Source organism: Thalia democratica, chromosome 9 (assembly GCF_965202585.1).
Source record: "Thalia democratica chromosome 9, ktThaDemo2.hap1.1, whole genome shotgun sequence".
In the NCBI taxonomy this organism is placed as follows: Eukaryota; Metazoa; Chordata; class Thaliacea; order Salpida; family Salpidae; genus Thalia; species Thalia democratica.
The window spans coordinates 27,907,771-27,933,612 of NC_139173.1; the positions used below are offsets into that span (position 1 = coordinate 27,907,771).

The 25,842-nt window shown below is 26.0% G+C and overlaps 1 protein-coding gene across 1 annotated transcript; it reads right to left on the reverse strand.

Annotated features, from left to right (window-relative positions):
• LOC145844637 (cleavage stimulation factor subunit 3-like) lies at positions 1-24,280 on the reverse strand. The gene is made up of 22 exons (XM_082952037.1): positions 24,205-24,280; positions 23,622-23,717; positions 20,728-20,823; positions 16,451-16,581; positions 15,801-15,902; positions 12,569-12,695; positions 12,146-12,202; positions 11,670-11,771; positions 9,920-10,001; positions 8,743-8,852; positions 7,612-7,707; positions 7,209-7,307; positions 6,169-6,270; positions 6,045-6,086; positions 5,274-5,376; positions 4,898-4,967; positions 4,064-4,198; positions 3,155-3,221; positions 2,717-2,837; positions 2,032-2,184; positions 535-741; positions 1-329 (listed from the first exon to the last, which is right to left on the reverse strand). The coding sequence occupies exons 1-22, from the start codon at positions 24,214-24,216 to the stop codon at positions 187-189; spliced, it is 2,253 nt and encodes a 750-aa protein (XP_082808163.1). The 5' UTR covers positions 24,217-24,280; the 3' UTR covers positions 1-186.
• Positions 24,281-25,842: the final 1,562 nt, after the last annotated feature.

Here is a 25,842-nt window from a genome sequence, read left to right on the forward strand (position 1 = left end):
AAATATTCAAAATAAAATCAGAAATTTCACTAAAACCAACGCGAAACAAAAACACAATAAAATAAGACATTTCGGTTGTAAAAAAAAACATTTGTTACAAAAATTATCTAGTTTGAAAACATGTTAAGACTCAGCATATTGAGTTCAAGTTTCGCCAGAAGAAAATTTGTGTTGCTTAGCAACGAATCAACGGTGGTCATTAGGGCGGAACGGTGGTCTGCCGCCCCTGAACATGTCCTGGCTGCTGCCTAGCAACACTGGCATTGGGTTGTTTGGAGGGGGCATCATTTTGGGGGGCAGCGGGCCCATGTTGGGGTTAAAGTCGTTTCCTGGGAATAATTTTATTAAAATAAATATTTAAAATATTTAAATAAAAAAATTAAAGCTTGGATTGTTAAACACTATTTTTGATTAAACTTATCCTAAATATATTAACTTTTTCTTTAATTATTTCAAACTAATTATTCTATATAAATATTTATTTAAAAACAAACACGTATAAATTTAAAATATTAAATATTAGTTAAAACAGACCTGCGGGCCGCTTCAGATTGTTTTCCATGTTCGCGGCAGGAACGTTCTGAATGTTCGCTTGCATGTTTGGTAGTTGTTGTTGTTTGGGAGGAACTTTTTGGATGTTCACTTGCATGTTAGGTAGTTGTTGTTTGGGAGGAACTTTCGGCTTGAGATTGAACACGAGACCGATCCCGCCAGATTCGACCATCGATATCCACTCCTTTTCTGTTATATAAAAATTAAATGCAAACATAGAAAACATTTAGTTTATCAGGTGTCGGCAAACTGCGACCCGCGGGCCACATTAAAAAACTTTTTTGTATTAGTTTAATATATTAATATTCTCAAAAAACAAAAATTAAGTTTTAGTGTTATCTTTAAAGGATAATCTATCGCCTAAATTTTTTTTGTTCAAAAAAAACTTCTTTAATTATGTTTTTTAAGGTACATAGAAAACGTTCCTTTTTTGACCTGCCGACCTCTGGTTTATATTAAGCATTGCTTATGAATGTAAAACTGTTTTAACTTGCATGTTTTCTATACGAACAAAAATACACACAAGTAGTAAGCATGGTTGTCACTGATAAAGCTGAGAAAAATTTCCTGACTTTTTACTAAAATTTTCCTGACTTTTCCAAATCAAACTCATAAACTTAACTTATTCTAAAATACATAATCTAACACTTGAAACTACATAAAGCTTTCAATCTAATTTTAATACAGGTTAAAAACAACAGTTTTTTGCTGAATTCTATCATCAAACTTAGAGTACATAACTTGAACTATCTGTGTATGATTGATGTTTGTAATAAACAGCTCTATCAGCAAAATACTTGTATTATTAACTTATAAACACAGGTTGTCTGAATATAAAACTATTAATACAAATATAAACTATTTTAAAAACCTTATAAACTAATTTATACCAGATGAAGGCATTGGAAATAAAATTAAATATTTTTGTAAATTTCTAGGAAAACTTTGAAATTTTTTCTGACTTTAAAGGACTTTTAATTAATTTTACCATTTGAAGACTTTGGAAAACAAGGAATTTTGTAAATATAAACTGACAAAATCTGACTTTTTTTAAATTTTATCAAACTTTCTGACTTTTCCTGACTTTTTTTCAAAACCCCCCATTTTTCCTGACTTTTCCTGACTTTTGTCATTTTTTAAAATTTTTCCTGACTTTTCCTGATTTCATGACTTTTCCTGACCGAGTGGCAACCCTGAGTAAGGTTTCTTGTACTGCACAAATAAATCCAAGAAAATCCAAACAAAAACTCAATGTTGATGTTCCACAGATTATAGTAAGTATAAACTTTTGCACCAAGACAATCAGTAAAAAATAACTATTCAACTAACGAATTGACAAAAAACAGAAATGAGAAAAATTATAAAAAACATTATCATTTAGTATTGACATAACTAACTTTACAACAGTTGACGATATATTATACTTAATCAAAAATATTAGCGGTTATATTATCTAGTGTTTTTATAATTCATTCTAACCCAGGGGCAGATTTTTCTCAGCGAACTTTCTCATCAGCTCGTCAATTTTCACGTGGGGTCCCTGGAAACACTGGGGAGGCGGAAGCTGCCTGAGGACCTGCTCTATCAGTTCCGGTTTAGGGAATTCACCACCTGGCACCGCGTACCCGGCAACTGAGAAGAAAATTGAATAAATATCAAATTTGCTTTGTTTCAATTTATGGTGATCAAAGCCTTCTGCCAGTGGGCAAATTTATTTACTAAATAAATTAATAAAGTTTAACTAAGGTTTGCAAATTGAATCTATCTTTTAACAGTTTTAATATAACAAGCTTAAACTGGGATTAAACGTTGTAATGTAAAATTAAGACAAAGCGGTTAATGTTTTGGTTGTATTAAGTTATAAACAAACAATAAATTTTTCAAATATTGTTCTAAACGAACTAACAGGGAACTTCAAGTTTGTAAGGTATAAAAATTAGCAAGTTTTAACATTAGGTTTGTGAGGTATAACAGACTAAAAAAACTGAACTAAAACTAAATTTAATAATTAAATAAACCAACAAGGTTTAACTTTAGGCTTTTAAGGTAGCGTCTGGGTAAAATCAGGTTTTAAATAAGGTATAGAAACTAACAGGGTTTAACTTTAGGCTTGTAAGGTAGCATCTGGGTAAAATCAGGTTTTAAATAAGGTATAGAAACTAACAAGGTTTAACTTTAGGCTTGTAAGGTAGCATCTGGGTGAAATCAGGTATGACCAGTCCTGCTTTTATGTCTTTCTCTTTATTCACTGATTCGCTCATAACCAAGTCGCCAGATTGCTTGTTCTAAAAATATTTATTTTTATGTTCATGGTTTTATTTCCACATGTAGTTTTTTATTGAAATACCCTGTGCGAATAGAATCACTTATATTTCTGAATTAAAAAAATTTTGAAAAATAAATGCATCAATTCGCTGGTAAAAGCAGAGATCTTTATTTTCAATCGGTAAAAGTTTCAAAAAAATCAAAACTTTTATCTCAAAAACTGTCTTACAATGTAACCATTTTATAAAAATTAGGGGAGAAAAAGTTGCATTTGATAAAGTTTATATTATAATTTAAGAGTATGAAATTAATTTAATTTTAAAAATAACTAACCAACCTTAGTTTTGTATCCAATGCATTGTAGCACTTGGTCGTCGCATGGGTACAAATCCATAAACTTGTATCTGATAATTTGAAATTTGTTGAAATAAATTTGTATCTCATATTTTAAAAATCATCAATACAAACAGTCACTATTTTATAACTTTAATACATTTTAATTAAAACAAACAAATAATTAGCTTTCAAGTCTTACACCTTAATAAAAAACAGATTAAATACAGCTACTTGGACTTATCATTACTATGGAAAACTAATGAGTTTAGTAAAAAGTATCAAAGCTATACTTTTAATCCAGTGTTTTATTAAAACTAAACAAAATAAATCATATAAACAACACATATTTTAATTTGTTTAAATTACAAATACCTGTCAACAATCAATTTGCTCTTATTATCTTCATACAAACTTTTGAATTAACTAAATAATAATTATAATAACTTATATGTTTTTTTTAACTACCTATCAACAAGCAATTTGCTCTTGTTGTCTTCGTACAAATACTAGAAACAATTAAATAATAATCAAAACAACTTATAAATTCTTAATACCTATCAACAAGCAATTTGCTCTTGTTGTCTTCATACATATACTAGAAACAATTAAATAATAATCAAAACAACTTATAATTTTTTAATACCTATCAACAAGCATATTGCTCTTGTTATCTTCGTACAAATACTTGAAACAATTAAATAATAATCAAAACAACTTATAATTTTTTAATACCTATCAACAAGCATATTGCTCTTGTTATCTTCGTACAAATACTTGAAACAATTAAATAATAATCAAAACAACTTATAACTTTTTAATACCTATCAACAAGCATATTGCTCTTGTTATCTTCGTACAAATACTTGAAACAATTAAATAATAATCAAAACAACTTATAATTTTTTAATACCTATCAACAAGCAATTTGCTCTTGTTATCTTCGTACAAATACTTGAAACAATTCAGTTTTCTTTCTTCGACTTTCAACATGGAAGGTAAGTCTCCAATGTGATTTTCAAACTTGCAGTATTTATCCCATATCGGCCTGTCGGAAATATTATTGGTGTTATTTTATATGCTGATATATTTTTATAGTCATTTATTTTAGATTCCCTCGGTCGACAGAAGCGTTTATGTTTCCAGTTTATTAAACAAAGCAAGTTTATCATTGGCAGAAGGTCTAAATCAAGATAAATTAAAAGTTCTGATATAAAAATCTAAGTTATGGTGGTTAAAGCTATTTTGCCAATGGATGCATATACCAATCATAGATTTTAATAATCTGGAAAATTGAGTGCTTCCATTGGCACAGCGTATCTAATAAAATATATCTTGTATGACTACTTTAAACATTTGGTATTCAGGATAAAAAGATAAAGGTATTAAGATCTCAAAAATATAATTATTAAATTTGAACCTATGTTCAAAACGATTACATATGTTTAAAATTTAGAATAATTAGAAAAAAAATTAATCTAATGCAGGAACTTTATGATTTTCAAAATATAAAAACAAGTCAAATAGTATTTGTTAGTGAAACGATTGTTTAGAACTATTTAAAAACAACAAGTTTTGTTGTCTAATCTACTATATAAAAAAAAGTGTAACAGTAAACAACATTTTTGGACTGTACTACTTAATTTCAAAAAAAAATCTTAATTAAACAACTATTCACCATTCATTTTTTTTTCACTTTCAAAACAAAGATTTTTAATTTCAAATAATACAATTTTATTTAACTAACTTGGCATGTTCTTTAGACAGGAATTTTGAAGTCAGAATTTTCTCGAAAATAACTCGCGTGTTATTGTCCTCTGAAATTTAGTAACTTATTAAAAAAAAAAAAAAAACACTAAAACTTTAACTTTTAAAATATGAAAACGCTCGGTTATTCTAGTTTTTATCAGTGTTCCGTGTATACAAAAGCCATTAACGTCTTAATAAAATGTTTTACGAACTATTATTTTCACCTATGGTGATTAAAGCCTTATACCAATAGGTGCACTTATTTTTCAAGTTTTTTAAATGTAGAAAATCAAATGCAATCATTTTCACAGGACATCTAAAAGTTCTAAACAGTTCTACCACTCTAAATATAATAGTATAATTGAAATTCAAACCGTTCAAATGTCCCATGCATTCCAGGAACTTTTCTAAAAACTTCGGTTCATTTTCGAACTTTTTCAAACCCAGTTCGTATATTCTGAACGCCACGTTGCTGTTCTGTTGCAATTAATTTCAAAATAATTTTATGTTATTATTTGATTATTATTAAAATGTTTTAAGTACATTTCATACAGTAATTATGTATTTTGTAAAAAAAAATATAGTAGCTTAAACTCAGGTGAAAAATTAATGTAAATGATCAATAAATCAGAATACATACTTATTAATTAAATACTGTTATTAATTATTATCAAAATATTCTTAGCGCCTTTCAAATATTTCTAAATTCTAAGGGTAGTAGCCTTTAATGTAGTGAATAGTTAATTTTTAATATTTAAATGTAACCAAAGGATTATTATAACCACTTATTGGTCTCATAAAACATTTTTTAACTTTATTTTGTCAATTTTTCCAGTTATAACGTACGTAGGGCGATAAACCTGAAATATTTGAAACAAATAAAATATAACTATGTTTGTGGGTTTCATATATATATATATATATATAAATTTCAATATTTCTAAGTGTGTTGTGACGTAACAGAGGAAAAGCATTATTAATATAACAACGATGATGCATTTTAGTACTAAAACTTTTCAACCAATTTTACTACAGTAATAACTTTATGACAGTTGTATAAAAATATTTGTCACCATCGAGTGTTTGTCTTACAATTAACCAAAGTGTTTGTAAGTTTAGAACTTATTTAATAATTTCCAACCAACCTTGCTGCAATGGTACTCCATCATCGCTGCCGCCACGTAAACCTGAAAATAAATAAAAAAATAAATAAACAGTAAAGTGATAATAATAAACACAATATGCACTGTTCACGTTCAAATTAAGTACCTGATATCCGGTTTTGGGGTTTTCCCTCGCCATTCTGAACACCTGACGAGCCGATTTTACCGACTCGCTCCTTCGGGCGAACTTCATGTATTGTATATATGTCTGTTTGTTTATTCTAACTATATATCATTTCGTTTGCTACTAATAATTTGTTTAACTTTTGTTTATTACAGGGTTGTCACTCGTTTTTTTTTAAATTTTCCAGGTTTTTAAAAGTACACATTTTTGGGTCTATTTTTAGTTTAAAGCTAATTTCTATATAAGAACCTGTTTAAAATAGTATAAAAACATTCAAAAAGATACTATAAATCAACATTACATATGTTTTTTATAAAAAAAAAATTTGATGACAAAAAGTTTTTATTTATATGATAAATTTTTTGACTCAAATCAAAATTTTACTACTGAACATGTTGAAATTTTTAAAATTCCAGGTTTTTCCAGGTTTTATTTTGCCAAAGTTGTAAAATTCCAGGCATTTCCAGGTAAAGTGGCAACCCTGTTATTACTATATAATTTTAACTTTTAATGCTTTTAGAAAATTTCACGTACTAGATGAACTCTAAAATTGAAGATTCAGAATTTTTTTAAACATAGAAAAAAAAAAGTGCCATCCATTTAAAGAATGCAATATAAACCAATATAAAAAAAACTATCTGTCATCAAATTATAAATAAAAAACTAACAAGAGTATGGTCAACGTCTTTAATTTTCAAGAAATCCTTTTAAATTTCGTATATTATAAAATAAATTAATATAGTTTGTTAAAACTAACAAGAGTATGATCAACGTCTTTTATTTTTAATAAGTCCTTTTAAATTTCGTTTATAATAAAATTAATTAATAGTTTGTTAAAACTAACAAGAGTATGATCAACGTCTTTTATTTTCAGCAAGTCCTTGTAAATTTCGTTTATAATAAAATAAATTAATATAGTTTGTTAAAACTAACAAGAGTGTGATCAACGTCTTTTATTTTCAGCAAGTCCTTGTAAATTTCGTTTATAATAAAATAAATTAATATAGTTTGTTAAAACTAACAAGAGTGTGATCAACGTCTTTTATTTTCAGTAAATCCTTGTAAATTTCGTGACACTTGTCAGTCCTACCCCTGCTTTCCTCGAAATCAGCGTACGCGAACTGTAATAATTAATTTCAAGTTTATATGCATTTTACTTGTATTTATATATTAATCTTACTTGTAGAAGTTGGCTTTAGTTTAACATACATTTTTATTCATATTGATACATTATTTTACTTGTAATAGTTGATTTGAAATTAACAAATATTTTTATTTTTTTATATATTATTCTACTTATGGTTGGTTTTAAATTGATACAATGTTTTATTAACATGTTTTTTACTCGTAATAGTTGGTTTTAATTTGATTTATTTATATGACGTTTTACTTATTAAATTTTTATCATTTATACATCAATCTTACCTGTAGAAGTTGGTTCTCACGCATCATTCTACACTTAACTGCTCGTTCGTACATGGAAGAACACTGATCCAATAATTTCTTCGAATTTAAAGTGTCCTGTGATATTTATTAAAACTTATTATTTTATTTCTAGCGTTCGTACATAGATGAACACTGATCCAATAATTTCTTCGAATTTAAAGTGTCCTGTAATTTAAATATATTGTAATCAACTTTCATTATAGCTTCCTCATAGTCTAGGCCTAGGGCGACTTGACCAATTTTATTATGTTTTTTTTTGTTTTATTTTATTGAATACTTTTGCTAATCTAACAGTTTCTTCTGTGTTAAAAAAAACTTACTTTAAATTGTTAAGTGTGTGTGAGGATAACAGTAAAAATCATGTAAGATTTATAATTGATTTATTAATAAGTTTATTTATATGCGTATATTTAATTTTTTCAACTAAGTACACTTCAAATAAGTTCAATAACTCTTTAGAGCTCTAAACATGCCATGTGACGTCATAAAAGAAAAATAACGCATTATAAGTTTGTTTTTTAATTTAAGGTGTGAAGAAATTTCTCCGAGTTAATTGTATCTTAAAATGAAAATAATTGAATTGTATTTAGAAACTAGTAAAGTTTTCAAAAATATGAAGTGGTTGAACTTAAAATAGCAGGGCGAACGTGAACATTTTATTGTGGTTTAAAATGTTCCGTTGAAAAATTATAAGTTTTTATATAAAGATTTCAACTTCTTGATTTTTAATAAGATTTTATCACATTTTACACACAGAAATTTTACAATTTACGTATAACAAAATTGATAAAAACTTATTATCTTTATAAAGTAAAGTTAACACTGAAACCATTAATATTTTACAAATAAATATAATGCTTACTTTATACTTTAAAGGTGGCAATTAAAGTTCTCAACTTAAATAAAATAAAAGGAGATTGATCAATAATAAATTTTAAATTTGAAGACAATTCCATTTGAATAAGGTTCTAAACAACTGAAGATCTCGTCTTCAAACGAGTGAAACATTGTTTTGTTTAATTAAATTTAAAATATATTATTAAATAAATATAATGTATAATTTTGTGTTGGTAACAACATCAGAAACTTTTTTTTTAATAATAATCTAACCCCGTTTTTCTGTAGAAGCTTGCTGGTTTCACTCATGTAGTCGGTAGCTTCGTACCAGACATCAGGATAATAAGCAAGTACAAGTAGACACTGCTCATAAGCGAACATTACTGTAAAAAATAAATAATAAGCAAGTACTAGCAAACACTGTTCGTATGCGAACATAACTGTTGATGTATTAAATAAAATAAATAATAAGCAAGTACAAGTAAGCACTGCTCATAAGCGAACATCACTGTTGATGTATTAAATAAAATAAATAATAAGCAAGTACAAGTAAGCACTGTTCATAAGCGAACATTACTGTAAAAAATAAATAAAATAAATAATAAGCAAGCACAAGTAAGCACTGCTCATAAGCGAACATCACTGTAAAAAATAAATAAATAATAAAATAAATAATAAGCAAGTACAAGTAAGCACTGTTCATAAGCGAACATTACTGTAAAAAATAAATAAAATAAATAATAAGCAAGCACAAGTAAGCACTGCTCATAAGCGAACATCACTGTAAAAAATAAATAAATAAATAATAAGCAAGTACTAGCAAGCACTGTTCGCATGCAAACATTACTGTTGGAATAAATAAATAATTAAATAAATAAAATACCAAACAAATAAATACTAAATTAATAATAAATATGCAAGTACCAGTAAGCACTGTTCATAAGCGAACATCACTGTAAAAAATAAATAAATAATAAAATAAATAATAAGCAAGTACTAGCAAGCACTGTTCGCATGCAAACATTACTGTTGGAATAAATAAATAATTAAATAAATAAAATACCAAACAAATAAATACTAAATTAATAATAAATATGCAAGTACCAGTAAGCACTGTTCATAAGCGAACATTACTGTAATAATAAATAAATAATACATAAATAAAAAAAAATAAAGTACTAATAAACACTGCTCGTAAGCAAACATTACTGTAAGAAATAAATTAATTAATTAATTAAATTAGTAAGTAATTAGCAAGTACTTGTAAGCATTGCTTGTATGCAAAGATTACTGTTGAAAAAAAAAAAACTGTTTTGTGATAAAAAGTAAAAAATAAAATTAAAAAGTTGTTATAAAATAATCAGAAATCTTATAAATTGTTTATTAAATTTTTTTTTAATAAAATAACAAATATAATTAAGACAAATTACAATAACATTTAACTGCGAACCTCGTTTGGTAACATACAGTTCGTCTTCAATTTTCATCGGATTGCTTTTCTCCCACGATATAAACTGTTTCCACAATTCCACCTGAATATATGCAAAATTGGTAACAATTAATAAAAAAACCACAACCGTATGAAACAAATTAAAAATTCCAGCAAATAATCAAGCATACAAACAATACATGTTTGAAAATAACAAAAACAAATAACAAAATGTGCAATTTATTAATCCAATCAGCTTAACTTGGTCATTGGTAAAAAAGAAGAAAAATATCCTAGAGTTTCGAGACAGGTCCTGAAGAATTTGTTACAGGGATTTGTTGCTTTGGAATGTATAATTGGAGATTGGTGACTTTGGAATCGTTGAATATTTTGGTTGTGAAAGTTTTAATTTATTCAGTTTGTGCCTTGTATAAGTTTATGTTTATGTTTATTTAATCACTGTAATTTGTTTTTTTTTTTATCTTAGTGTATTTCAGTTAAAGTTGCTTAGGTTTAAACTAATGCCTAGGTCCTTTGTTTGATAATAAACTTTAATATTAATAATAATATTAATAATAATATTAATAATAATATTAATAATAATATTAATAATAATATTGATAATAATATTGATAATAATATTGATAATAATATTGATAATAATATTGATAATAATATTGATAATAATATTGATAATAATATTGATAATAATATTGATAATAATATTGATAATAATATTGATAATAATATTGATAATAATATTGATAATAATATTGATAATAATATTGATAATAATATTGATAATAATATTGATAATAATAATAATAATAATAATAATAATAATAATAATAATAATAATAATAATAATAATATTGATAATAATAATATTGATAATAATAATATTGATAATAATAATATTGATAATAATAATATTGATAATAATAATATTGATAATAATAATAATAATAATAATAATAATAATAATAATAATAATAATAATATTGATAATAATAATAATAATAATAATAATAATAATAATAATAATAATAATAATAATAATATTGATAATAATAATAATATTGATAATAATAATAACAATAATAACAATAAAAACAATAATAACAATAATAACAATAATAACAATAATAATAATAATAATAATAATAATAATAATAATAATAATAATAATAATAATAAATAACAAAAATCCAAATTGCTATCCAAATAACAAAAAAAAAATCAAATCAACATAATTAACACAAATTTTAAGAACTGCTATATAAATAATACCTGTTTAGCTCTTTTACTATTGGTAAGTGATCGACAAAAAAATTTAAAACAAGTCAAGAGTTTGGTCATGTATGTACAAATGTTACAATTCTTTATAGATGGTGTACAAATGTAAGTTGCCCATTGGTCAACCTAAGTCGAACCGCTGACTGGTTGCAATTTATAATATATATAAATAAATAAAATTATTAATAATAAAACAGTCAAATAGCTAATACCTGTTATGCATTGGTGAGTTGTTATATACTTCTGGTTAGTTCCAACTTATAATATAATAAAACAAAACAATTAACGATTAGAATAGCTAATACCTGTCGTAAGCTGCTTTTAGTGCTGCGAGCAGGTTACAACTAGTAAAAAATATTTTTATATTTTATTTATTCACCTGTTTACACTGTTCATTAGTGAGCTGCGGCGGTACTGCCGGTTAATTAGTTTCAATTAACAATAATTTTTATTTATTACAATTTTATTTATTTACCTGTTTGCACTGTTCATTAGTGAGCTGCGGCGGTACTGCCGGTTGGTTCCTCTGCAGGGACCTTGTCCTCGCATCCAACTCCCTTGAAATCCTCCTCGATTCCTTGCAATAAATAATAATAAATATCATAAATAACAATATGTTTTTACCTTTAACACATAATCAACATAACAATTAATTTAAGGCTAACCGAAAGTTGATAAATAGACGACATAAGCAAAAGAAAAGAAATATGAACTTTCTATTTGTTTTTATATTATTTACCTTGTATTTTTAGTAAGTTAAATACTATATATAAAATAACACCTTTTTACTACCATGATAAGAATAAGTTTTATTTCGTAAATTAAAATAAAATAATAATAATAAAATAATATAATACAGTGTAATCAATAAAACCAATTAACTTATTTTTAAGGAAAATAAAATAATACCTTGCAATATTTTTAATTTAAATTATAAAGTAAAATTAATACCTTGTAATCTTTGTTCGCTTCATCGATCATCTTCTTTGCCAGACTTGCGTTTATTTTCTGTTTGGAAAAACTAATTTTTTAGAGCACAAATAATGTTAGAAAATTATAAGAAAAAGTTTTGTTGTTATTTTTAATTGCCCAAAAAATGTTGACAAACAAATTCCAATTTTTCATAGTCCTTCCAAATATTTTCGATAGATATATATAGATTAAACAAATGAGCTTCAAAAACAAATAAATCATAAAACTAACAAATTCCCATAGTATTTCCATATATTTGAAACAAATATTCAATATACTAAAATAAGTAATTTTATAAAACAAATAAACAAACTAACGAATTCCCACTGTCCTTCCATATATTTAAAATGAATATTCAATATACTAAAATAAGTAATTTTATAAAACAAATAACAAACTAACGAATTCCCACTGCTCGTAGTCCTTCCAGATGTTTTCGATTCCCGACATCGGAGTCCGGAACACTTTCCTGTAAACCTTCCTGATCTGCGTTATCTTCATGTTCTCCTGAAACTGTCCCACCTTCTTTCTGTGGATAAAAAGTTTAATAAAATATCTTCTTATTTTTCCTATAGGTAAAATATAAAATTTAAAATAAAGTATACGTAAACAAATCTCACTCATTTTTATCAGTATTTAGTCGCGCCAAATGCCGATTACTGATACAGGTAAAGTATAAAAATTTATAAAGTCTAATATTCATAAAAAAATCTCACTCAGTTTTTTAGGATTTTTAAATAAATTTAAATTGTCATATTTTTTTAAATTCAAAGCTGAGCATTGGAACATTGCATTAACCATGTTAAAACTAGTGATGTACCGGACTCACTATCCGGGTCCGGCCGGATATTGCCATTTTTGTCTGATATCCGGATCCGGCCGGATTCTAATTTGAAAAAAAAGTCCGGATCCGGTTCCGGCCGGACTCTAATTTGAAAAAAAAGTCCGGGTCCGGTTCCGGCCGGATTCTAATTTGAAAAAAAAGTCCGGATCCGGTTCCGGCCGGATCCTAACAGAGATCCGGCCGGACCCGATCTAGTTAGTAAAAAAGAGCATACTGAAAATTATTTTTTCAAAAACAAACCATGTGTAAACTAATAAGAGTCATTTTCGTCAGTTAAAATTAAAAACCTACCGTGATTGGCTCATTTTGTACACGTGACTAATTTACATTTGTTTACATTTAAACTATGAAATAAAAATGTCATGAAATGCAACTCATTACATATGTTGTAAAATTGAAAACTTTGGAATGAATACTTGCATTATTTATTGTTTAAAGTTGAGCTCAGAGAATATTTAGAGTTAATACGGTTGAATATACGAGCCAATGAGAATCATATGACGAAATGTTTCAAACTAAATACTGATGCAGCAAAATATCAGAACATGACAGGCAGTCTATATGTAAGCAGTTAGTTAGTTTGGTGTGTAGCTTGAAGCAACAAAATATCTTGAACGTTTTTGTGAATGCTTATTGTAAGTAGTGTTTTGTTTTAAAAGTGAATATTTCAACAGGTGTTTAATTGTTTAAGTATTTAAGCCAGGTTTATAGTTTAATAGTTTATTAAACATTTAACAGTTTCTTGTTTACTAGAAGTTTTATTTAATTTTTGTTTTTTTGATTTAAGTCTTTTGATATAGATTTAAATAGCTTCCAGTTTTTAAAGTGTTACCAAAGTAATTAATAATTTTGTATATGCTAGTATTTCTTGTTGTGTTTTATATAAAAGATTCATCACTCAAAACTGTCGTGTCTGATTATAGAAAGTAGTCTCAGTTAGAGTTTAGTATTTGTTAGATATTAATTAAATAAGGTAGGATTTTATTATGATGGGTAGTACTAATAAGTTAAGTGTACCGCAGTCAGTCCACAACTTTACTACCAAATTGTCAACCTTTGCTAGCTGTTCTACTGATTATTAGATTAAAGTAATTTTTTCAGTTTTTAAAAACCTCATTCTGTCTCAGGCTTGTTTATACTCACTCTAGTTGTTTTATTGACTTAAACAGTGGCAACCCTGCTAGTTTGAAAATTTTTTGGAATTTTAGAAAATCTTGGACTGCCTCAGGCTAATTTAGTTTTTTTAAAAACTCAGGCTAGTTTTCTTTTAGATTTTGAATGAGTTTGAGCTGATCCAATTTTCAATACTTTGTAATTTTCTAGTGTATTTTGTTCAAGAACTTGATTTCAGATTTTTAATTGTAAATAACACCTAAATTTGTAAACCTTGTGGCTAGCTGTTCTACTTATTATTAGATTAAAATTCTTTTTTTCAGTTTTAAAAAACCTCATTCTGACTCAGGCTAGTTTATTCTAGTGATGTACCAAACTCACTATCCGGGTCCGGGTCCGGCCGGATATTGCCATTTTTGTCTGATATCCGGATCCGGCCGGATTCTAATTTGAAAAAAAAGTCCGGATCCGGTTCCGGCCGGACTCTGATTTGAAAAAAAAGTCCGGGTCCGGTTCCGGTCGGATTTATATTTAAAAAAAAAGTCCGGATCCGGTTCCGGCCGGATTCTAATTTGAAAAAAAAGTCCGGATCCGGGTCCGGCCGGACCCAAAATTGTGGGTCCGGTACATCACTAGTTAAAACAAATAATAAAGAAAAGCAAATAATTGAAGCTGTTTATAATTTATTTTTTACTTTTTAATATTTTTCAACACTAGTTATTTTTTGATTCTTAAATACTCTAACTTATTTTTCAAAATTTACATTTAATATATATCTCTGCAGGTTAAAAACTAATTTTGTTTTTAAACTTCCAGCAGGTAAAATTTTGCTTTATAAGCTTTCTCTTAAATGACTATAACTTTCTTCTTTCAGGTTGAATGGTAAAATTTGTTTTTTAAAGTTTACTGTTAGTTAAATATATTTGTTAAGCTCTTTTTAATTTTCCATGTATGTTTATTAAACTGAATTCATCGCAGTTTTGATAATTAATTAAAAATTTGTACCAATTCTAATAAGTTTATTCTTAATCTTCCTGCAGATATAAATGTAAGTTTATTATAAACTTTTTCTAAACAAAGTTAAAAAACGCTCAAATGAGCTTTTAAAAATAATTTGGAAACAAAACATTGAGATATTGCATATAAGAGTAACTTTTCTTTGAAATCTTCTTACACAATTTAGTCTTCGGTAAATAACGATTTAAATGAACTCTAAAGATTGTGCTAAAATTATTAATATAATACTCTAAAGATTGCATCACAACCATTTGTATACACACAAGTTATTCTAAAAGTCATAAGTCGGATTGAAATTTCTTTTGTAGAAAAATTTAAATAATTTTTGTTTTCGAGTTACAGTAAATAGAATAAACTTAGCTGTTATAAAAACTTACAACATGCTAATAACCTTAAAATATTTACATAATAAATTAAAATATTTATAAATTCTGCTCCAAAAAGACGATGAACAATTAGTTAATTTAACTCTAAGGCTTTAATAAAAATATATGGGTGCACGACAACTCAAGTTCGGACAGTTCGAGTTATTTATAAAGTATTTAAAGGGTCACAAGAAATATATCTTACTCATTTTAAAGGAAGAGAATGTAGTCGCATCAAATGCCGATATACATAGAATTTAATGTAAAATGTAATACATTTATAAACAAATCTTACTCATTTTTAAGGAAGAGAATGTAGTCGCACCAGATGCCGATGCTGTGAACGTCGAGCCCGATTTTATCCGTGGCAAACTCGTAAGCGTCCTGCATCTTTTGACTGAAAAAAAATGTAATAAACATTTATCTAGAATAAATAAAAATATTTGTTACTCATTGGTAAAATTAAATCTTACCATTGGCAAACTGGTATGCAATTGCATCTTTCATTTTCTGACTTTTTTTTTTAATAAAAGAAATAAACAAATGTTGGTGTCAAATTTGTAAAATTTGTTGGTATTAATTGTGATGAATATTTAACTATTGAGAATAATTTGGATGGGTAAAGCTTGAATCTTATGTTTTTTTTTTTTAAGATTACAAAAGTATCAATTAAACTTTGAATATGACTCTGTCATGTTGGCATGGCCTTTTAAGTTCTTCAGATTTTTTTAATTTAAAAATCAAATACACAAAATGAGTTAACAACAAAATCCGTCATTAATAAACTTATTATTTACAATTAGCAACTAAACAAGTTACAATATCAACCTGAAATCCTGCAACGAGTTTTTAAATTTTATCACATTGGAGAGATAAATAAATGCACAAAATTAAAAACAAAAAACAATAAACAAAGTTTTTTAAGCAATCTAATAAACTATTAACCTGTAATCTTGCAGCGATTTTTTAGATTCCCTCACATAGGAAAGGTAGTATCTCCACAGGTCAATGTTAAGAACTTTCACCAGGCACCTTGTGAACAAGTTTTCCACTTCCAGGTAGTTCTTTGTTTTCACCTATACAACACTATTATGCTAGTACAAATTTAAACTTAAGTTATAAAAACAGTCGTAAATAGTTTAACAACATTGAAAAGATACTGTAAAGCTGCTTTAACTGTGTTATTTAATGAAAAAAAAATTGAAAAGTTTTCCACTTCTTGGTAGTTCTTAGTTTTCACCTATACAAGACTTGTTTGCTAGTATAAATTTGAACTTAAGCTATAAAAACTGTCTTAAACAGCATAAAAACAATAAAAAGATACTTTAAATGTGTTTTTATAATGAAAAAAAGTTAACATTTTTTCCACACTTCTTGGTAGTTCATTGTTTTTACCTAGAAGACTTGTATGCTAAGAATAATTGGTTTGAAACATTCAATTTGGTAATACTTTTGATTTTTTTTAGGTTTGTTCAACTTTTTCTGCTTAACTTAATTTAAGAAACTGAAGAAAAAAACGTTTTATATTCATGTTACTTTAAACACGTAAGTGGCTAATGCATTTGATTTAGTTCAGCTCATATGTTCTAATTCAGTTCAAAGTTACATTATTTTATTTTTTCAATACTGATTGGTGTCGCATGAGTAATGAATAAAAAATTTATCTCCATACATTATCATATGTGTTTCATATCAGTTTTTCCCAAACTTTCTTTTATAACCCCTTTGAAGACAATAAAAAAGCTTGGCCCCCTCCGACAAGATTTTCAAAAAATTACCCTTAAATAAGCCTAAGCCTTTTTTCTTGTTTTTGCTCTTAATTATTAACTCAAGAATACCTAGTGAAAGTTTCAAATTATGGCCTAATGACCCCCTATGGCCCCTTTACTACTCACTGCCCCCTTTGCAGCTTATGACCCCCTAAAATTTTGAATGGCTAACTTTGGGAAACACTGGTAAGCATTTTTCAACAACTTATTGTAAAAGTTTGAAATTTCGTTACATTTAGTAAGTACAATTTAAGTTGCTGTTATAATTTCAAGTGCTACCAGTTCAAGTTTGGAATATTTCTGAATAATTACGAATCATTTCTATTAGTAGTTTTTGTTTTTAACTTTACATAAAACAGTATACTCTATTAGGACTTGCTGGTACACTTTTATCTTTTGAATTTTTTTAAGATAACGCGCTTTAAAAATCATTAATGAAACTGAACTTTTGTAGTTTATATCTATAAAACAGAATTTGAAACTAACTTGGTAGTAGAGTTATGCAATTTTATGTACATTTTTCAAACTATTGAAAATAGTACATTTTAAAAGTTGACGTTTTTATTTATGTTCAACTTTGTAACTACTTAGTAATTTTACCTGAAAGAATACTGCATAAGATTTGATAAAACAAATTTTGAGTCTTTAAGAAATTAAGGTCTCTGCAAAATCTGAAACCAATGAAAGTAAAATTGAGCTTTTGTAAGTGTGAAAAACTGATTTTAAAATTCAAAAAATAATTAATTTAATTTTCTATAAAAATAACTAACATCAAAAGTAAATTTTAAAGTAAAACATTTTAAAGTTAACTTTTTATCATGAAATTTTACTATAAATACATATATTTCTACATTTACGGTTACACTCAAAAATATTTCTTTAGTTTAATATCTTTGTTAATAAATGTACTCTTAACAAGTAAAATAAATGACTAAGGTAAATTATGATTGAAAATTATCAAATACATGAAAAAAATCTTAAAACTAGTTATTTTTACCAAAGGAATACACTTCAATGGATTAGTATCAAGAAATGTTATGAATAATTGACGGGAAAAAAGTATCCCTTGCTAGCTGATAAAAGTTCGAGTAGTTTATATCCAATTATTTTTTAAATTATTCAAGTACAATGCAGCTTAGACTGACTCGGTGAACTAATTCAGTAAAGCTTCATTTTTATCAAGTAAAAAATTGTTTGTTTTTTAAAAACTAACTTTGAAAAGAGCACACAATGCAGGAAGTTAAACCTAGCGTTTGACTAAGTTTTATTTTTGTTTATGCAACAATCTTAAACTGATTCAGTTTAAAAGTAATACTATTCAAGGCTGCGTTTTAGAATTTTGAGTTTGAAACAAACTAATACCTGTTTCTATACAATAATAGCATGATGGATAATCTATTGCCTAAATTTTTTTTGTTCGAAAAAAATATTTAAATAATTTTTTTAAAGAACATAAAAAACGTTCCTATTTGACCTGCCGACCCCTGTTTCTATATAATAACTGCATGATGTTTTCAGTCATCATGTTTGTGAGATACAACTGGTTTTTTAGCTTTGAAAAGTAAAACAATCACATTTAAAAATTTACTACACAAGAGCTTATGAAAGTTTAAAATTGACTGAAAACTTTAAATAATTGTGGGATCTTGATAAAAAATTAACAGTAGAAATAGTTTTACTTGTTTCGCTGGCTGATATTGTTTTTAATATTTATGTTCTAGATACTAGATATACTTTTTTTAGTAAAATGAAAATTATTTTTGGAGAAACAAGAGTAAAAATACAAAGCTAGTCACGGAAGATGTAAAGAAAAAATACTTTGCAAAAATTAAGTTGTTTTCCAAGTGCGTACCATAGCACAGTGAGATTTTTGAGAAACACCCCAATATGAAATCTTTTTTTTATTTTTTATGTACCATTTGTAACTTTTATTTTTGAAAAAAAAAAAAATTTAAGGTTACATCTCAAACTTTTATTTCTAAACACTTTTGAAACTTAAACAATCAGGCATTTTTACACAGACAAGATTTTCCAAAAGTTAGGTAAACTTGAGTTATCTTGAGGTAATGGAAACCCTCTTATTGGTAGAAAATAACTTAAGCTTGCGGCTAAATGTTACAATCTTAGTAACATTGGTAAATGTATCAAAAAAATGCAAGGACACCTAAATAATCCTTGCAGTGTTTATGCAGATATCTGTCTTGTTACAAGCAAGCTGCTGTATTATAATTGTAGTCTGTATATTCTGCAAATCGTAATCTGTATATTCTCAACAAGTATCCATGCTCTTTTCTTTTAATAAAAATTTAAATAATTTAATAAAATATAAATTACTTTACAAATTGAGACAACCACGCAAATAACAAACACTTTTTATTATTTTCTTTCATTTTTATTCTCATGATAAATAGTACTGTTCAGCAAAATATATAAAAAAAACGCAAACTTTAAAGTTTGTGAGGTAAAATTGTAAGATCAATAAAGCAGCTTTTACTAACGTTATGCTCAGTTATTTTTCATAAAAGTGTTTTACACAAGCTTTTTATAGCTCTATAAGTTAAAGTTCACATTTGAGTTTGTACGTATTAAGTAAATTATTACACCTAAATTGAATGTCATAACCTGCTTCATTTTACATAAAGCAACAGGGTTGCCAAATGTTTTTTGCAAATTTTCTCCAGGTTTTCAAAATTTCCGTAAGGTTTTAAAATGTATACATTTTTGGGACTATCTTTAGTTTAAAGATAAGTTTAAGGTGAAAAACTGTGTTAAATAGTACAAAAACATTGAAAAGATACCATCAAGCTACTTAAAATGTGTTTTTTAATAAAAAAAAATTTGCAATGACAAATTTTTTTTCTATTTGATAGATGTTTTGTCAAATCGAAATTTTACTACTTAACATGTTAAAATTGTTAAAAACTCCAGGTTTTTCCAGGTTTTTTGGCAACCCTGAAAGTAATTACTAGCACTTTTTCAAACTACGGAATCTTATAATAAGATTGTAAACTGCAATACAGTTCAAATTATAAATGATTAAAAATGATTGCAAATATATGATTGGAGTTTCATGAACACCATGTCTCTATGCACTTCTTCTTTTCATATCTAATAACATACTCACAATTTAAACTTTGAAAAAATTAATGTGTATTTTAAAAAATTTAAATTATTTCAGCACTTGTAATAATACTTAAAAAAAACACTGTAATGTTTATTTTTGTTGTCTACATAACGGCATTCTTAAAATATTTGAACTTCAATTTATATATATTTAAAAGACTTACATAGCAATAACTAATAAATAAACCTAAAAAGTAATCAAAATGATACACACAGACAAAAATTTAACTTGTATGTTTGGTGTCTCTACGTACCAACATAATCAAAATGACAAAACTAATAAACACATTTCATAAGATTTACGCAGAAATTACTAAATTAAATAAAAACCTCGTGCTCAATGTATATCTTCCAGTACTTTCCTGTGAGCGGGAACTGGGCGACTATCTTCTCGTACAGCTTGCGCGCCTTGTCGATTGGCAGCGCCTGAAATCAAACACAAGTTACATTTTCAATTAATTAAAACAAACATCAATAATTTTAACATAATCGTTTTAAATAAAAAAGTTTTTTTATTTAACAAAAAAATCTACAAATTTATTAGTATTTATTATATTGCCTAAAGTACTTTCAAATTCTTCTTTAGTAGGCAACTAGAACCCTTTAGAACAATTAGAACTTTTTTATTTAATACGATTTTGATAAAGACAAAAAAATCACGAAGAACAACACACAACCAAGGGAAAATTTGAGATACTTAAAACTAAAATATTCTTACTGTAATTTTAACATAAAACATTTGTCTATTCACGTTCATTTTTGTTCACAATATTTCTATTGCCTGAAATTGGACATTTTTTTCTTTTGAAGCACACAAAATGTTAGTTTGGATGCTTTTAGTCAAGTTAAAATTCATCACAATTTATCATAAAACTGGTGCACTGAATCAAGTGTGGAATTTATTGAACGCTTTTAACATAAAACAAGTATCTATCCACGTTTATTTTTGTTTATAATATTTTTATTATTATTTAAATTACTTAACTTATTAAGACAACCACGCAAATTTAAATTAGCTCTGCAAAGTTTTTTAAATTGTGCAGAGCTATATTAGTTTGTTTTAAAGTGATTGAACATTAAACACTTTAAATATTTGTTTGGATGTTGTTAGTCAAATTAAAATGTAATCTTTATTTATTACAAAAGTGGTGCGCTGAATAAATCAATCAAGTGTGATGTTTAGCATTTATTTAAATTAATTAAAAGTATGATAACAGATTTCGAGTTTATACAAACTCCTTTGGAATCGAGACCATAACTTATAACTAAATATGAAAATATAGAGAAGACAACTTTAAAAAGTTTGAAAACAAAATATTCTTGTTAAAGTGATCTAAAATTGTTTACGACTTGAATTTTTTTTAATTGAATATAATAAGTATTTTATCATTACATTTTCTATCTATTATTTGATCACATCAAATTATAATGTTAAATTTTCTACATGAGTTAAAAAATTATTTTTCTTTACATATAATAACTTCATCTAAATTCTAAGCTTTTTTTATCAATTAAGAAACAAGAGCATCTAAAAAAAGTAATTGAAAACTGTCAATATATATTGGCTTACTATCATTTCTAGGATTAGTAAGTATTAACATTATTGTTATTTTTAACTAGTTTAAACATTAGAAAATTACCACAGCTTAAGCACAACTTCCTTTTTTATTCTTTTAATAAAAATACTTACATATATAAAACAGAGTAGCCAAAAATTATTTTATATGTTTTTGTGTTAACTATTTTTAAATTCTAAAAAGAATTACTAATATTTTTATTACTTTTTATTATTAGTTTTATTACCAAAATATTACTAATATTTTTCTAAAACTTTGACCCTTTTTAGGTTTAATCTAAACTTAAAATAAAAATGTTCTATAGAAAGTTTAAAAATATTTTCTAAACATTGTGGCTCTATTCTACATGCTTTTTATACCATTGCAGTCTGGGTAAAGTTCTTTAAAATCCTAATCACAAATTTATCTTAAGACCTTAGTATTGATAAATAGTTCTACTAACTAGTGGCATTTTAAAAGGTTAAATTTTAAACATTCTGTTTTATTTATTATACAAACACAACCTTGTTAAAAGCTCTTTGTAAAAAAACATGGATACTTAAATTTAAAATGGATATTACATAATTGTAAATTATTATACAAGAGTTTATAGCAGGTATAATACACAGGGTTGCCACTAGTTTTTTCAAAACTTTTTCCAGGTTCTCCAAATTTCTTCCAGGTTTTTTAAAGTACACATTTTTTGGTCTATTTTTAGTTTAAAGTTAAGATTAAATTAAGAAACTATGTTAAATAGTATAATAACATTGAAAAGATACTGTAAAAACAAAGATAAATTTAAATATGTTTTTTAATAATAAAAATTTTGATGATGACAAAAATTTTCTATTTATATGATAGATTTTTAAGTGAAATCGAAATTTTACTACTGAACAAGTGAAAATTGTCAAAATCCCAGGTTTTTCCAAGTTTTCTTTGCCTAAATTGTCAAATTCCAGGTTTCCAGGTAAAGTTGCAACCCTGAATACATAATAGATTTTCCCCAAGACTATTAAGGTATAGTTTTAAATGTACAAAAATTTCTTAAAACATTATTCAACCATGATAAATATTTAATAAATTAGTCGTGCTCATCATTTTAAATGTACAAACAAAACTTTAATCAATTTATCTTTTAAAATGAAGTCTTTACCACTAGCATCCAGAATTATAACCTTTGAAGAGCATACATATACTTTTAAAACTTCAGTTGAGAGCTTTTTATTGTATAACCAAGATAGTTTGACAAATGTAGAAAACAATTCTGGCTTAGTAATTAGGTTCCAAACCCACTTGTTCTCATTTTCAATGAGCACACATACTTGTGTAACTTTCAACAAGAGCTTTTTTATTTTACAACTCAGATTACTGAAACAAAACTAACCAATGTAGAAAACTTATACGGCTTAGTACTCACTTGCGCAAAACAAATTTAAAAAAAATACTGTATATGATACTTTTTGTATCTTATTCAAAAGTCACTAACTTTTAAGTAAATTTGTTTTATATTCCAGAATTTGTAGTGAATATTATCTAAATTTCTCAAACACCAGGCTTTTTCTGTTTTTTCTTTCTTCTTTTAAATAATCTAACTCCTGTATTCCTAGGTTTGATGCTACTTACTACAAAACTTTACTCTATATATTTAATATTTGGATGCAAACTCACTTGTGCCTCTCTGATCAACTGGTTCCAAATGTCAACTGAGTATTTGTTTTCGTTTGCTTTTGCCAGCAGGTTCTTCAACTTTTCAGAAAAAAACTCCTTTAAAGTGACTGGTGGTTAAATTTGAAACAAACATGTTTTTATAAGACAGATTGTTATTAAAAATATTTAACTATATATTGTTCAACACAATTTTTATGTAAAAAACAATAAACTTATTTATTGTTATTTTCTTAATTACCTTGAACTTCTAAATTTTTGTAAACTAATTTTAACATAAAACTTTTTTAATTGTAATCTTTATTTTAAACTTCTACTAGATCAACATATCATATCGTTAGACAAATTTTTAATTCATATTTAAATAAACACATTTAAAAAAACTCAACACATATCAAGATATGTGTTGTGTTTAACATTTTCAGTTATAACAAAACATTTGATTAGAAAAAAATTTTTAGCCTAAATAACTTTAACAAAATTATATGAGTGTGATTTAAATGTATAAAATTATAGTTTAAAAGTCATCTCTTATAAAACATATTTAAATATTAAGTATGAAAATAATTTTATGCTTTATTCTTACATTTTGGTTCATTTTCGTAGTCCTTGATGAATGTGGTACTTGGAGTCTTATTATATATTAATTTAAATATCAAGCTGGAAAACAGTTTCTTATTAGTTTTTTTTTTTACTTTGTATTCTTACCATTATATTTTGTTATTTCAATTACTAGCAGAGTTGCCACTCTTTGAGTCAAAAAACAGTAAAGAGTGACATAAAGCTGTTTTGAGCTGTCTTGAGTTTTTTAAATCTTCAAAAAAGTATTGTTAAAGTTATTATAGTTAATAAAAGTATATTTCTTCAACAAAAAATGGGTTATAAAATAACATTATATTAAAAATCTACAACAATATCTGTCCTGAGATTCTTAAAAAGCCTAAAACTATCCTGATTTTTTATAAAAAAATAAAGCTATCCTGAGTCAGCTTGAGTTTAAAACTAAAATAAAATCATCCTGAAATATCCTGAGTCATCCTTTACAAAACTTCAAAATACCTTGAGTTTACAAAAATTTGAGTATTCTAAGTGTGTGACAACCCTGTTAAAAAAGCTAAAAAATAAAACTAGCTTTTTACCATCAATAAAAATCAAGTTCTTTAATTAAGTTAGTAGTAAAATAACAAAATATTAGATCTAGTTTAACTGAATCACAACCAAGACCTAAAAAAAACTTGATATTTTTAAAAAATTATAAAACTATCCTGAATTAAAAAAAGAAAACTGCCCTTAAGTAAGCTTGAGCTTTATTTTAATCGGTACTGAGTTATCCTGAGTATCCTCAGTGTTTGGCAACCTTGGATTAACTTCTGAACTAGATATAAAGATTTATTATATAAAAACGTTTTTAAAATACAAAACATTTGCTGCTAACTAATTTCAGTTTATATTTTTGATTGAGTTGTGTATTTGTATCAGATAAAATGGTTACAAATCTAACAATTTAGTCTTTTATAATTATATTGAATTCTTTAAAAATTATTTTTAGAAATTTTTATACACTATATGAATAGCATTGTATATAAAATGAACCATAAATTTTTCACTTTGATGAAACTTGTCCATTAAAGTACTAATATTTAAAAATCACTTTTGGCTTTAAACAAAAGTAAAACTATTGAACTTAATAAAAAAAACTGAGTTGTAGATCAAGTCTAGTAATTTTTTAATTCAATCTAAAAAGGTGTAACAATTATTAAATAAAAAAATTTAAAAACAAAGTTGACACTCTTTGAGGCAAAAAAAGCCTAACTTAGCTTTAGTTGCATTAAACTAGCTGAGTTTACAAAATATATGAAACAAAAATTTATTATCTAAAAAAAAATTACTAGTTATGAAGTTTAAATACCTAAAAACATCAAAAAAATTAAGAAAAGGACACTTTTTTTTTTTTTTTTTAAACAGAACATCTAGTCTTACATTTATAAGCCCTAATTGTTTAAAATAAGTTTAAAAAAGGCCATAGTTAGCCTGTTTTTTTCAAAAAAGATCAAACAAGCCAGAGTTATTCTAAAATTAGACGAGCATACAAAATTGCACAAGGAGACAAAAATGCAAGAAGATACTTTTGCATAAAGACACTTTTGCACAATGACATTAGAGCATGGGTTGTAATTTTTTTTAAGTTTTTTTATGATTTTTATTTTTATCTTATTTTATATTA

Bases quoted from the DNA above. Each gene is read 5' to 3' on its own strand.
- LOC145844637 (XM_082952037.1), bottom strand. The intron at 6,087-6,168 runs GTACTTAATTTG...ATTTATTTTCAG, and splicing joins ACCCCAAAACCGGATATCAG to GTTTACGTGGCGGCAGCGAT. The intron at 742-2,031 runs GTTAGAATGAAT...TTTATATAACAG, and splicing joins TGAGAAAAATCTGCCCCTGG to AAAAGGAGTGGATATCGATG.